The sequence below is a fragment of the Ochotona princeps genome, chromosome 6 (genome assembly GCF_030435755.1).
Source record: "Ochotona princeps isolate mOchPri1 chromosome 6, mOchPri1.hap1, whole genome shotgun sequence".
Classification (NCBI taxonomy): domain Eukaryota; kingdom Metazoa; phylum Chordata; class Mammalia; order Lagomorpha; family Ochotonidae; genus Ochotona; species Ochotona princeps.
The window spans coordinates 36417934-36433223 of NC_080837.1; the positions used below are offsets into that span (position 1 = coordinate 36417934).

General features: G+C 47.8%; 1 protein-coding gene across 1 annotated transcript in view; it reads left to right on the forward strand.

Moving 5' to 3' along the window:
* The first annotated feature begins 542 nt into the window (after positions 1-542).
* Positions 543-15290, forward strand: part of EHD4 (EH domain containing 4) — an 81157-nt gene continuing 66409 nt past the window's right edge. Inside the window, exon 1 of the mRNA XM_004578154.2 lies at positions 543-858. Coding sequence (XP_004578211.1) covers positions 623-858 — 236 coding nt within the window. The 5' untranslated portion in view covers positions 543-622. The remainder of the gene's footprint in view (positions 859-15290) is intronic.

Genomic DNA, 15290 nt, shown 5'->3' on the forward strand with positions numbered 1-15290 from the left:
TGATGAGGATAAGGTTGTCATAAGGACATGACTCAACTTTTCAGTTGCACCGAAAATCAAAACATAAGGGGAAAGGGTGTCCACTGATCCAGAACTGAGTGGAGACGGTGTAAAGGGATTCTGTCACTTAGGTCTGCGAGTCCGTCTCTCTCTGGGCATTCATAATCCGCTACTGAGGAAAAGCAGTGCCTGTTAAGTTTTTCTCAAGTCCGTGCACCTGAAGACTCCACATTCCGGGAGGCGTGGTCCTATCAGCCCGGCTTTGCCACCTGGCCAGAGGGGGCGCCCGGGGGTGCCTGGGCTATGGCACCCTGCCGAGATCACCGCTCCCCGCCCTGCCTTCTAGAAGCACCCCGTCATCGATAATTCATGAAGAGCCTCCTCCCCATTGGTTGACGCCTCCACCCCTCGCCCGCAAAGGCCCAATAAGGAAGGATCGGAGAGAGCCCTTCTGAATAGTGAACGAGGTTCCATGACGTAGCGGCTGGGGATTGGCTGCGGCAGCGCGAGGCGGGTCCGGGCGGCGGCGACAAGCGGGGCTTGGAGCTGAGGAGCGCCAGCGCAGGGGAGGGTCGAGCCTGAGCAGGGTCCGAGCAGAGCGCGGACGGGCGAGCGCGGCAGGATGTTCAGCTGGATGGGGCGGCAGGCGGGCGGGCGCGAGCGCACGGGCGGCGCGGACGCGGTGCAGACGGTGACGGGCGGCCTGCGCTCGCTCTACCTGCGCAAGGTGCTGCCGCTGGAGGAGGCGTACCGCTTCCACGAGTTCCACTCGCCGGCGCTGGAGGACGCCGACTTCGAGAACAAGCCCATGATCCTGCTCGTGGGCCAGTACAGCACCGGCAAGACCACGTTCATCAGGTACAGGTGCCGCCCTCTCCCCGCCTTGCCCCCAGCCCCCCGGAGGCGCGGCCGTTCCTCACGTGTGCGCCTGAGGGCCGCTGAGCCCTTCTCATACCCCCCCTGGTGACCGACGCGCCACGCTGCTTTCCCCTCCAGTGTCCGAGTGGTTCCCCCACCTCTGAGTCCCGTTTGGTTCTCGTCCACACGGGCTGGGGGGAGGGATGTCCTCGAACCCGTCCGCCTGCGTTCTCGGGGTCCCACTCCTTGCTGTGGGGAAGGAGCGAGTCCCTCCTGTTAGCCACGCCCTGCCTGCCCTGCCCTGCCCTGCCCTGGGGGGCGGGGGACGGGAAGAATCAGAGAGAGAGGGAAGGAGGGGATGAAACTTGGGTGGGGAACTGGGGGACAGCTTTGTGTTCTGGGAGAAGGGGCTGGACGCGAGGTAGAGTCGTTGGTTGAATGAATGGCAGCCCTGGAGGGTGGTGGCCAGTCCTCTGCGAGGTTCTGAGCCGCACCTCGGCGTTGGGGAGGGGACCAGGAGGCCGCCCTGGGATTGCAGTGGCCCAGCCTCGCCCATGCACGGGACTCGGACGTGGCCCTGCGTGCGCACCTGTGCGTCGGCCGGTGTCTCCTTACAGTTTGTTAGTTTCTGTTTCTTCGTGGCCCCTCCCCTCCTCCCTCACCCTTGACAACTGAAAATATTTGTGGTACTCGGGAAGTAGGCCCTCCGCAGGCCTGACCAATGGTTCCATTCTAGAACTTCCTCCAGAAGTGACCGGCCCAGCTGTAGTTTCCCGGGAATCCCTCTGCTGCCTTAACAGGCCGTGCTACTTCCAAAGCAGTCTGTGGTTTGGGCTGCTTCTTTGGGAAAGCAGACTTGTTTTTCTGGCTTATAGTTAAAGTGATAATTTACAAACTTTTGATCCAGTGTTTGGAAATTGTTAACAGTGCCTTCCTCATGGATGGTCAACAGGTGTTAGGAACACTGTGTCTATATTTGGATACATGCCGGTTCTGTGAAGTAGTGACCTCTTTTTCTCTGCCGCAGTAGCCTGGATAGTTCCTGCAAGTGGAGTAGTTGACATCATGTTAGATCCAGACTTGCAAATATGCTGTAAATGAATTCAGCCAAGCAAGGACACTATGTAATTGAGAAGTAGTTCTAGACTATAAACCAATCCTGGAGGAGAAGACTGAAGAGCTTTCAAATTACTTTATTTGATGTTTGTTTCCAGCACCCAAAAGAGTATTATCTGTGTTATCTCAGATTCTCAACAGGAACCATGGGTGTGTTAAGGTAGTTGGTGCCTTGGAGGTGGTACAAGTTTTCAGGTACTCTGGGGTGATAAAGTTCTGTAATCCAGTGACGTAAGAGAGTGGGTGGAGCTTTCTTCTGAGACACAGCATTGTTGTGACTTAGTGATGGCATGTTCCTATTACCCCAGGCATTTCTTTGTGCTTGTCTTTGACATGAGGGCCTTATACCCTGTGTAATTAGGGAGCCCCACCTTGGTGCCGTACCAACCTGGAGATGAGGTGGCACTTGGTCTGCTCCCAGAGCCTGGGTAATAAGCAGTCCTGAAGCAGGAGAACCCAACTCACAGGAGTAACAATCATTTTTCTTTTTTAAATTTTATTTTTAGTATTGCTTACATAATTGAGAGGGATTCATGTCAGTTATGGAGAAAGGTGGATGGGGCACATGTTTCAGCCTTTTTTTCTTCTTCCTGTGTTTGCAGGGAAGGAATGGGAGAGGGCTGCTCTCTGCAGTCAAGTATATCAGCACCTGGGGATGGGGGACAGTCATTTGATGATGCCTTAGAGACCCTGATGTGGCAAAGAGTGTTCCGAAGGTGTTATTTGAGTGTTTTTGATGGCTCTGAGACACGTCAGTTTTGTTGCTCCAAGGGTTGAGAAAATCTTTCCAAGATCTGCTAGTTGATAGAGTCCATCTTGGTATATCCACAGACCCAGCAACATGCTGCAAAGCTTGGTCAGAATTGTCCAACCTTTTCTGCTTTCCATGCTGACAAGGCATTTGATGTCCCCTCTGGCCCAGGTGAGCTGACTGTCATGTCCCCCATGTGCATCTGGACATGCTGTCCACTGTACAGGCACCAGCAACTGAGGAGGTGCAGTCCTGATACATGCACTGCAAGGTTGGACTACATCCTGCGATTTTCCTTGTGGCCAGAGTCTGAGTTCAGCAGTCTAGTTGGGGATCCCCCCAAGAAACTTGGCTGGGGTGATGTCAGACTGGTAGCAACCATTTTCTTTTCTTTCTTTCTTTTCTGCAGATCACTATTTCAATGTACTTTCTTCTCTTGGTTTCACTACTTAGGGAAGGCTGTATGGAATACTAAGCATAGTTCTTATGAAAGGTTCCAGAACTGGTCCTGGTGACTACATCAGACAGCTGCTTCTTAGCAGGTGCTGGGGCCGTGAGTAAGCCAAGGGTGGGGAGGGAGGGGAGATCACCTGAGCAGGAAGGGCTTGCTCTTGAGCCTTCCCTGAGCTGTGTGGCTTTGTGCTTGGCACAAGGTGAACCTGTGAGGTCAGAAGCAAAACAGTGTAGACAGAAGGCTTGGTGAGGCCCTGGGAACTTGAATTTCAGAGAGGAGTTGGGAGGAAGTTGTTTAGCTTCTGGAAGGAGGATAAGCAGAAGGGCAGTTGCCCTGGAGGCTGGCACACTTGGAACGATGAGCATAAGGGCTGGGCCAGGCCACTCCCCATCCTAGATCCTGCCTGCATCAGATCCTGCTTAAGAGTCTTGAGTTATTTGCTTCTAGACATTCCGCACTAGAGGTCATGATTAGCTGTGTGTGGGGGAAGGGAAGAAGCCATCTGTATAGTCACAGATTCCTTTTAACTTCTGTTTGAAAGACAGACAGACAGAAAGAATTGGAGTTAACCTATCTGCTGTTCACTCCCCAAATGCCTATGAGAGCCAGGGCTGGACCAGGCCAAAGCCAGGAGCTACAAGCTCAGTCTGTGTCTCCCTGTGAATGACATGACTGCCACTTGCTGAGCCCCAGGATGCACATGAACAGGAAGCTGGAATTATGAGTGGAGCTGGGACTTGAACCTGGCACTCCCATACAGTGTCTTAACGCCTGTACCAGTGGTCTGCCCTGGTGTCACACCTAGCTTCCTGCATATCCTGAGAATTGGTGTCACAAAACTTCTGACGTGGGGAAGCATGGGGGAACTTCTCTTTTCATTCAACAGAGCGCTTGGTGTGCACATTGCATTGTTCATGATGCCATGCTCTTTCCGCCTTCTGCCCCATGGTGTGGGGGAAGTAGGAACTCTACTCATACCTGGTAAGCTGGGCATTCACAGGCAAGTGTGCCTTATTCACATGAAAAAGTCTCCTACATGGGGGTGATGCAAAGCCTGGAATATGACAAAAATATGCTCACTCCTGCATGTAGACTGCCACAAGGGGCCTGACTGTGAGGACAAGGGTGGTGTGGAAGTGGGAGCTGGTGATTTTGCTACTATTCCCAGACTTGTCCTTAAGGTGACCACAGTTGTGATGGCTGGAGATGGGTGTCCAAGGTTCTGTCGTTGACAGCAGCACAGCTGGTGAACCTGTTGTCTTACTGACAGTCTTTCTATTATTTAGGTTTATTTATTTATTTGAAAGGCAAAGAGGGACATACACAGAGAAAAAGAGAAATCAGTCTTCCATCCATTGGTTCACTTCTCAAAGGTTCACAACAACCAAATCTGGGCCATACTAGCCAGGAGCCAGGATTCCACCCAGGTCTTCCAACTTCTGTTTTCCCAGGCTTAGCAGGGAGCTAGATTGTGAGTGGATCAGGTGGAACTTGAACCTGCACTCTGATGTGCTATGCTACCACACTGGCCACTGGTAGTCTTTTTAGAAGACAGGTTGTGATGGAAGGAGCTGTTGGCTCTAACCCCTCCTACCTGCATGGAAGAATCAGCCCAGGAGGGGAAGAGGGGCTGCTGAGGAAAGTGACCACATCGTTTAGACTGCAACAACTAAGGGAGGGTACATGTAGACCTCTGCCAGGCTTGTGTGCAAAATGTGAGGGAAATAGATTCCAGATTCCTCCAGAAAATTTCAGGGCCCATGTGCCTTGAAGGAAGGCAGTTCCTCTGTCGTCCTCCTACACCCGTCTCCTTCCCCCAGAAAATGTATCCTAATGAGTAGAAAAGAGGCAAGTCAGGGAGGTGCAATGGCTCAACTGGCTAATTTACCACCTCCAAGCATAAGGATGCTGGTTGTGTCCCAGCTACTCTACTTCCCATCCAGCTCCCTGCTTGTGGCCAGGGAAAGGCAGTCAAAGGTACTTAGGACCATGCAACCACGGGGGAGACCTGGAAAAAGCTCCTGACTCCTGGTTTTGGATTGGCTCAGTACCGGCTGTTGCAAGCACTGGGCAGTGAACTAGTGGATGGAATTATCTCTCTCTCTGTCTCTCCTTCTCTCTGTAAATCTGCCTTTCCAATAAAAATAAATGAATCATTTAGAGGCAAGTCAACAAGAAACTTTCTAGAACTTAGAGGGATACTGTCCAATGAAATTAGACAAGTAAGGAAAACTGTTTGCAGATGACATGATTTTGTTTTAATTCAAAGATTTATTTTATTGATTTGAGAGGCAAAGTTATAGAGACAAGGAGAGAGAGAAAGACAGAGATCTTCCGTCTGCTGGTTCATTCTCCAGATGACTCCAGTGGCCAGAGCTGAGCCAGACTGAAGCCAGGAGCCTCCTCTAGGTCTCCCACGTGGATGTAGGGATGGGAAGTAGAGCAGCTGGGAGTCCAAAGCAGCACCCATATAGGATGCCAGCACCTTGGATGGAGGCTTTACCTTCTGTGCTACAAAACTGTTTTGTCTGTTTTGTTTCTGAAGTGGTAAAAATCTGAAATTGGATAGTGGTGTTGGTGCGGGTTTGTGCGTGTGCTGAAAACCCAGATTATCCCAGATTATTCTAGCACTTGCATTATAATATCTCAATAAGGAATCCGGGCTCGGCAGCGTGGCCTAGTGGCTAAGGTCCTCACCTTGATCCCATGTGGCCGCTGGTTCTAATCCCGGCAGCTCCACTTCCTCTCTATCTCTCCTCCTCTCAGTATATCTGACTTTGTAATAAAAATAAAATAAATCAATAAGGAATCCAAGCTTCCACTACTAAGCATCCTGTGATTTACTTTCTAGAGTTCTGCCATGAGTATCAGCTATTGGCAACCATATGCAGTAAGTAACAAGAAAAACGGATGCCAAAAAGGAAACAAAGTCGAAAAAGCTGAAGGAAGAACAGGGGCAAGGAACTAGGGCATGAACAGGAGGGGAAAGGAGCCAGGGGAAGGAAGATCCAGCCTCCAACCGACTCTCTATCCCTCCTTTCTCTGTCTGTATATCTTTGTCTGCTTTTGTAATAAAATAGGCAGACAGTATTACCATGTGGCTACAGTGTTTAGCATGGAGGAAGGGGCAAAGGACCCCAGGTAGGGGTAAGGGTTATGGGCAATGTAGAGGATCAAGGAGCTAGAGGGGACTGTGAGAGCCCAGGTGCCTGGGACAGTCATGATGCTCTTTCAGGCATGACGAGGACAAGAAAAAGAGAACCAGGAAGCAACAGTTTTCCTGTTGGGGCCATGCTGCAATCTTAAGAAAGCAGAACTACTCAAAGAAAATGACTCAGAGATGGCGGAGAGGAGCCCAGTTGTGTCCCAGAGGGACTCAAAGCCAGGTAACGAGGAGGAGGAGGCTCTCCCAGATCTGGGAAGCACCTGGGTGGGAGGATTACAGAGAGAAAACCTGCAGCTCAAAGAGCCAGGTGGCTCTTTGAAATTAGGAAAGAAATTGTGCAAAGTATCAGAAAATTGGAAGCAGGCAGATGTCCTAGTTTGCAGAACAGCTAGGAAATGGATTATGAATAGGGATGAAGTCCTGCTAGTTTGTCTCCATCAGCTTCTAGACTTGGTGGTTTCAGAGTGGGCCAGCCAAGGCTGAAAAAATAAAGACACCCAGGATGGCCTAGCAGTTAAGACGCCAGCAGGGAGTCCCACAGCCTGTACTGGCGTGCTCAGTCCCAGCTCAGCTCTCAGTTTCTGCTTCCTGCTGATAACACTGCTTGCAAGACACCAAGTGATGGCTTGAATCCTTGGGTCCTTGCTCCCTGTGCTGGAAACCCAGATGGAGTTGCCAGCTCTTGGTTTAGACTTGGCCCAGCCCTGGCTGTTGTGTGCATTTGGGGAATTAATTGGCACTTGAGAGATGTCTGATTCTGTTTGCTTTTCAAATAACTAGTGTCTGAGACAGATAGCCAAACAGCTAGATGGATGTTCTCAAACAAGGCTAACAGTGGAAGCACTGGACCCAGGGTGGTGGTTCTCACATTTACTCAAATGTCACAGGCCCTGAAAGACATGGTCTGCTGTGAGACACTGAACTGTATGGAAGAATGGACTGGATAAAATACAACACAAGGGCACACCTGAGACCCTTTACTCAAAGAAGATTGGTTTCAGGGATGGCCCTGGAATAGGAGAGAAGCCACAAGTCACTGTGGCTGTGGGTGACTGGGGCTGTAGCTCTAGAAGCACAGGGGAGACCTCAAAAAGGCCTCTCTGAACAAGCAGCCTAGGCCTTGAAGATGAGCTGGAATTTGCCCCAGGAGGGCCAGGAGGGAGGCGGGGAATTTTGAATGGTCAGGAGCCATTTGCAAATAGTGGAGCTGTTTTCTGAGATGGGGACCCTAGAAGAGAAACATGGAGTTTAATTATGAATGTAGGTCTCAGTGGAGCCCAGTGGAGTATAGACACGTGGATTGAGGATCAGCCTCCAGTAGACAGCATCTGATGAATAGACTCTGGATGGGATTCCAGGGAGCACCAGTGTTTGAAAGAGGCTTGTGAAGACCTGGCATGGGGGAGGTCACCAGACAAATGGAACAGTGCCAGCCACAGCAGTGGCACAGAGCTGCAGAGGCCCTTTGGGCTGCAGGTGACAGATACCTAGCTAAAAACATCCTACACCTAGTGCTGAGATTCTGAGCTGGTGTTGTGGCGCTGCATGTTAAGCTGCTGCTGACACCAACATCCTATACCAGAGTCCCAGCTGCTTAGCTCTACTCCAGCTTCCGGGAAGATGTGGGATGATGATCCAAGAGTTTGAGATCTTGTCATCCATGTGAGAGAACCGGGTGAAGTTCCAGACTTCTGGCTTCAGCCTGGCCTAGCCTGACTATTGCAGCCATTTGGGGAATGAACCAGCAAATAGAAGATCTTTGTCTCTCCCTTTTCTCTCTGTCATTCTTTCACATAAACAGATATATCTCTTTAAAAAAAAATAAAGGAAGGAAAAAAGAAAGACAACTTCCAGATGATTGCTGAACCTGGCTGCCTTCAGTCAATGCCCAGGATCCTGTTTCTGTTGCTGCCCGGTACCACCTCCCTTCTCAGGCAGCTCTTTTTTGTGGGGTGTGCATGCAGCCCTCTCTAGTTCCAGACACACATTCCACAGACTTAACAGCCCCAGGAGAGGAACAGAGCCTCTTCCTCAGTGGTTTCAATACAGGTTTTGGGTTTGAGTGACCTTGATTCCACTTTGACCACATGCCAGTCCCCAAGCCAGTTCTTGAAGTGGGGGACTGACATGCTGCAGCAGCCTTCTTGCCCCAAAGCCCGGGTCCCCTGGGGAGCTGAGGGGGCTCCTAGGAGGCTGCCAGTCAGGTGAAGCAGTGATCCTTACCAAAGCCTGGGTGCCAGTCAGTGGCGTCAGCTGCGACTGGGAAAAGCAGGGGAACAGAAGCTGAGGATTAGCTGTCAGGAGTCAGGGTGACCTTGGCAGGAGCCACGCCACTAAGTGGTGGTGATGGAAGCCAGATGGCTCCGCGTTGAGGAATGAGTGGGAGGTGAGACATCAAATTGAGAAAGCTCTCAGCCACTGGGCACCAAAGGAGGACAGCTATGTCCTGGTCACAGGCGGATTACGGAAGTAGTTAAAGATAAGCATGACCTTGCAGGCGCTGGAAGTGGCTGGGAGAGGGTGCTGTAGAGAGGGAGTGGCTGGTGTTTTCAGAACCTGGAGCAAGGGTCCCGAGAAGAGTGGTAACTCTGGGGGATGGGAGAGGGTAGCAGCTGTCAGCACAGGGAGGCCCACTGATCAGCTGCTTGTCGATTTGTGACATCATCTGCCTGATCCCCAATAGTGGAGCTGAAATGTTAGGAGAAAGGTGGGGAAACGGGCTGTTTTGGTTGTTGTAGTGGTAGATGTCTTTCTTCAACTCCTTTCCTGTAGCTGACATAGTCTCAAAAAGCAGTCGATGTGTTTTCCAAGTTCTAAGACGTTGTGACCTGGAGAGCCGTGCTCCCTGGGTCTGGCTGTGCCCAATCTGCTTGCAGATCTCTAGGGACCTTCTCAGTCAGCATCTGCTCTGGATCTGTTTTTTTTTTTTTTTTTTTTTTTTGGTTGTTGTTGTTGTTTGTTTTGTTTTTTTAATAGACCTGATTTCTTTTTGTTTTGCTTTTACAAAAATTTACTCTTGTATGTGCAGCAAGCCCGGAGACAAGGCTGCAAACCAGCTATGTGTGTGGCAACGATTTTATAGCCAGAAATGCAGATGTTTCAACAGGAAGAGAATCAAAGATGACTGTGATCTCAGGCACAAGAGTAGCTGACTGCTTGGTGCCAGATTTCTTGGTTTTTCTGGTGGCCAGGGGCCCCATCCCCTTTCAGCTTTCAGCTTCTGGGAGTTTTCTTCTGCCCTACTTCCTTTTTCTCCTCAAACGCCTGCTCTTCCTCTTCCACGTCCACCACCTGCTTCCTAGGCGGCCCCAGGAACCTTTGCTGTGGGACACACTATCCATTTCCCTGTCCTTGCTACCAGAAAGCTAAGTGAACAGTAGCAGCAGGTGGCCAACTCCTTCTTGCTTGGTCTTGAGTCTGTGTTAGGTGGGTAATAGTAACCACGGGCATGTGGATAGCTTTGGTTCTGCAGGTTCAGTTCCAGGATTGATGAACTCCCTTGGTTTGGCGTCTGGAGAGAGTAGTGAATGGCAGTTGGCAGAGCCAGGTGCAAGAGAGGGGTTCTCAGGTAGCTTCTTCCAGGAAGCATCTGTGAGCCGCTGATAGATGAAGGTTGAGTCAGTGGGGTGACAGACAGTGAGATTGTCCAGCCTGGAGACAGCCTGCCCCTGCAAGAGGGAGGCTAACTTAAGTAACCCTGCCACCTGTTCCAAGAACCACCTGTTCACATCGTAGCAGGGACTTAGAGAAGACCTGCAAGTCATGCTTGCAAAGCTGGAGATTATATGATACATAGGATTTAATAAAATGACTTTTCCATTCAATACAATCAACATTTTCTTACATCATTAACCTTCAAAAATAGCTTCAATGGCTCCATGTTCTATAGTACAGCTGGGAGCACTTATGTTTTTCTAATTTTTTGCCATTTTGTGATGAACATTTTTGGTCACAAATCTTTATTTCTAACATTTTTTCTTAGAGTAATCTGAGCATAAGTTACTGTCTCAAAAATATATCTTTTTTTTCAGGCTTATGTTTTTTCTAAACCTATGTATCTGCCTGTCCTTTTTCAAAAAAGTTATTCTGAATTTGACTCCTACCAGAAATGTGAATTACTATTTAAGCAGTCAATAAAACTAAGTTATTAATATACAAAATTTGATAGAAAAGAATTATTTAACTTCCTTTTAGTGAGGTTGGATTTGTAAGATATATAGACATCTGTATTGTGACTCTTCTGTGAGCTGTACCGACTTTTACTTGAGGTCTTGATCTTTTAGGTAAATTTGAATATTTTCTCAAAATCAACTGTCAATCTTTTGTCATTATTTTAACATTTTTAATGACTTTTATTACTTTTACAATTAGAAAAATCTTTAGCTTAACATACAGGAAATATCCATCCATATATTTCTTTTAAGATTTATTTATTTTTATTGGAAAGTCAGATCAAATATACAGAGAGGAGAGACAGAAAGATCTTCCATCCACTGGTTCACTCCTCAAGTGTCTGCGGTAACTGGAGCTGAGCCAGTTTGAAGCCAAGAGCCAGCAGCTTCCTCTGGATCTCTAACATGGGTGTTGGGTCCCAAGGTTTTAGTCCATCCTCTACTGCTTTCCTAGACCATAAGCAGGGAGCTGGATGGAAAGTGGAGCAGCCGGGACACAAACTGGTACACATTTGGGATCCCAGAACTTGCAGTGGTAAAGATGAGCCAGTTGAGCCATTGCACCAGGCCAATCCATATTTTCTTTTTAAAAATAGGATTAATTTTGTTTATGCTTAACTGTGTTTTTCAGTTTCATAAAACCTGTCTGTCTCACGAGCTGGTTTGGAAGTAGAACAACTGGGACATGAACTAGTGCCCATATGGGGTGCTGACATCACAGGTGGAGGATTAGTCTGCTAGACAACCAGGCCTAGACAATCATGCTGGCCCCAGAGATCTGTTTTACCTGAAAGATATCTCTGATCTGTTTACTCCCCAAAGGCCCACAGCAGCTGTATTGGGCTGGACCAGGCTGAAGCTGGAAGCCAGGAATTCAAGCTGGATCTCCTCCATGGGTGCCAGGGACCCAAGTACTGAAGACCTTACCTACTGCCAGTTAGGGTGCACGTTAGCTAGGAGCTAGAGTCTGAAGCAGTAGAGCTGGTGTGAAATGCAGATACTCCAGTATGGGGTATGGGCACCCCAAGTGGCATCTTAACCATTGTGCCAGAGGCCTGCCCCTCATTTGTCACTGTTTGACAATCTCATTGAATAATCACACCATTTTGTGCTGTCATGGGGGGCTCGTCTCAGGCTGTTATCAGCTGCCACCTTTGCTGGGCCCTTATTCTGTTGTTGCTCAGTCAGAACTCCTGGGCTGCACCATACTGCCTTAAATATCACTTTGCAACCTTTTTTACAAAATGGCAGCTCCAACCCTGATGAGCCTGCCATTTTTGGTTTGGAAGACTGCCAGGCATCTTTTTCCATTGTTTTTTGAGAAGTTTAACATTATTTTTTTAAAAACCTTTTTATTTTTATTTATTTTTTAAAAGATTTTATTATTTTTTTTTTTATTACAAAGTCAGATATACATAGAGGAGGAGAGACAGAGACGGAAGATCTTCCGTCCGATGATTCACTCCCCAAGTGAGCCGCAACGGCAGGTGCTATGCCGATCCGGAGCCCGGAGCCAGGAACTTCTTCCGGGTCTCCCACGCGGGTGCAGGGTCCCAAAGCTTTGGACTGTCCTCGATTGCTTTCCCAGGCCACAAGCAGGGAGCTGGATGGGAAGTGGAGCTGCTGGGATTAGAACCGGCGCCCATATGGGATTCTGGTGCGTTCAAGGTGAGGACTTTAGCCACTAGGCCACGCCGCTGGGCCCTAAAATTACTTTTTTAGGTTCTTACACAAACACGCACACACACACATAAAAGAAAAAAGAAAAATAGAAACTCTGCCAGTGAGATGCTTATGTATGAATCACATTATGTTTCTAATTTACATTTTTATAAAAGACTTGTTTATTTTTATTGGAAGGGCAGATTTACAGAGAGAAGGAGAGATAGAGAAAAATCCACTTATTCACTCCCCAAATGGCTGCAACAGCTGGAGCTGAGTCGATCCAGAGCCAGGAGAAAGGAGCTTCTTCTGGGTCTCCCATGTGGGTTTAGAATCCCACGGACTTGAGCCATCCTCCACTACCTTTCCAGGCTGTAAGCTGGGAGCTGGATCAGAAGTGGAGCAGCCAGAACACAAACTGGCACCCATACAGGATTCTGGTGCCTGGCAGTGGAGGATTAAGCTGTTGAGCCACCGTGCCAACCCACTGTAAATTACATTTTTATATTGGCTCTTCCCAAGAGGAATTCAGCATTGCTTTGGCTCAGACTTTTCTTTCTTCCTTCCTTTCCTTTTCTTTTCCTTCTTCCTCCCTCCCTCCCTTCCTCTTCTTTTCTCCTTTCCTTCCTCACTTCCTCCCTCCCTCCTCCCTTTCCCTCTTCCTTCCTTTCTTTGTACATTTTACTTATTTTACTTAAAAGGCAGAGTTACACAGAGAGAAGGAGAGATGCAGAGAACCTTCTGTTCCCTGGTTCACTCTAATTGCCAGCAATGACTAGAGATGTTCAATAAATGACTTCTCCCCTTTTGCTTTGACCTGTGCTCTGTAAACTGTGTTTATCATTAAGTATTTCAAGGGAAAGGAGCAGGGTTCCAGAGCCAAGCAGCAGTGCTTCCAGACTGCAGCACTACACCCACAGCTGTGTCCCAGGCACCAGTTACAACTTGTCATGTTGAGGATAGTAAGTAGTTATTGCATTGATAAGGAAGAGACAGGACAATGTAAGGAAGACCCCTCTCCCTTTCTCTGCCCTTCTTCCCGAGCAACCTGGGAACTGAAGCAGCCCCAGGCAGTGGCGAAAACCTGGACACCAGTGGCCATTAAGTGCAGGTCAGCCCTGAGCAGTTGACACTACTCAGTGCTGCCACAGGAGTCAGGGAGGGAAAAGCCCAACAGGTCCTGTCTCCTCCCTGCATCAGGAAAGTGGCTTCAGGGACCACCGAACAAACAGCCAGGGACTTCAGGATAGGAAAACTTCAGCATCACACTTAAGGAGGACAAAGTGATGCATATGAAGATACACTTTTTTTTTCTTAGTAAATCAAGGATACTTTTTTCTTTTTTAAGAAGTATTTGAAAAAGTTACTGAGAGGGAGGGGAAGACAGAAAGATCTTCCTTCCACTAGTTCGCTACCCAGATGGCCACAGTGACCAGGCTGGGCCAAATGAAGCCAGGAGCTTCATCCAGGTCTCCCACTTGGCCCATCCTCCACTGCTTTCCCAGTGCATTAGCAGGGAGCTGGAACTGAAATAGAGCATGCAGGACACCAGCATCCTTATGGGGTGGCTGACTTTATGTGCTGTGACACAATGCTGGCCCCCAAAGATAACATTTTAAAACACCTGAGGTGTTTATTTCAGCATTATTTAAAACAGTGAAAAATGGAAGCTATTTAAGTAGCCAATAAGAAATGGCCAGCTCAGTAATATTCATCAGAGATAGTATGCAACTTTTATGGTTTTGAAGACTTTTTAATGGCATAAAGAAAAAAAAAATTAGATGCAAAAGTTGTTTAAATGCACTGAATCCAATTTTTGCAAAGAGTTTCACAGAAAAATAACTGGATATTTAGTTTAAAATATTACCCTTCCCTGGGGGATGGCTAGCTAAGACCCAGAAAGCATCTGGTCTGGCCCCGCTGAAGCAGCTGCAGGTAGAATTGGGAATTCAGTCACTCTGCAGCAGGCCAGTTTTTAAGTTGGTAATTGTGTGTGGCACTTAAATGGTTATATAAATACCCAAATGGCCCTGGCCAGAAAAGCGGTTCTCCTCCCCTTAGCAGTGTGACCACAGGTAAGCTACTTAACTTGTCTAGTGCATTTTCCTCCCTTGTGAGCCAGGGATAAAAATACCTCCTCCACTGACAGTGAGAATGAAATGAGGTAAATGTGTGATAAAGTGTTCCAGATGGTCTTCGTTCTTTGGTGGCATCTCGAAGTAATGGTGATAGAGATAGCAGTAGTGCTGGGAAACTGTTACATATCCTGGACCGTTGTCTAAGACATTTTAAAAAGGATGTATTAGTTTTTAGTTGTAAGACAGGGGTTTACACAGAGAAAAAGAGAGCTTCCATTTGTTGGTTCACCCCCCAAATGGTCGCCAACAGCTGGAGCTGGGCCAATCCAAAGCCAGAATGCAGGAACTTCTTCCCACATGATTGCGGGAATCCAATGCGTGGACCATTTTCTGCTGCTTTTCCTAGGCCATTAGCAGAGAGCTAGATTAGAAGTGGAACAGCTGGGACTAGAACTAGTGCCCATATGGGGTGCTGGCACTGCAGATGGAAGCTTAATGTGCTTTGTCACAATGCCAACCCCTCTAAGAATTTTTTAAAGAATGATGTTCAATTATCCCATTTTCATTTCTTTCTGTTGAACACCAGGATAGATTAAACAGTGGAAACTGCTCTTAAAAGCTCAAGTCAAATCAGAATGAAAGGCTATAAACCCTTTCTTTTCATTTCCTGTCCTTGTAAGATCATGGAGCAAGTATTATCAGTAATAAAAACAACAACAAAAACAAAAATAGATGTAAGATGCATCTACTTAAAAATAAGACTTTAAACTTGTTGACCTGATTTTAAAATAAATATTTCTCCCCTGAACTTGTAAGTTATACTTCCAATGATGTTTATACCCTGTGTATGTGGTTTAAAATCTTAGTAAGACTCAAAGAGATAAGATGATTATTGGGGTTGATTTAATGCTCTAAAAACAAACCAAAACAACTGTTTCAGGGAAAAGCACTGAACCAAACTTTCCATCTGCAGGGACATTGTATGCACAGACATTTAAAAAAACCCATTTGTGTACATTTGGTTCAGGTTGGG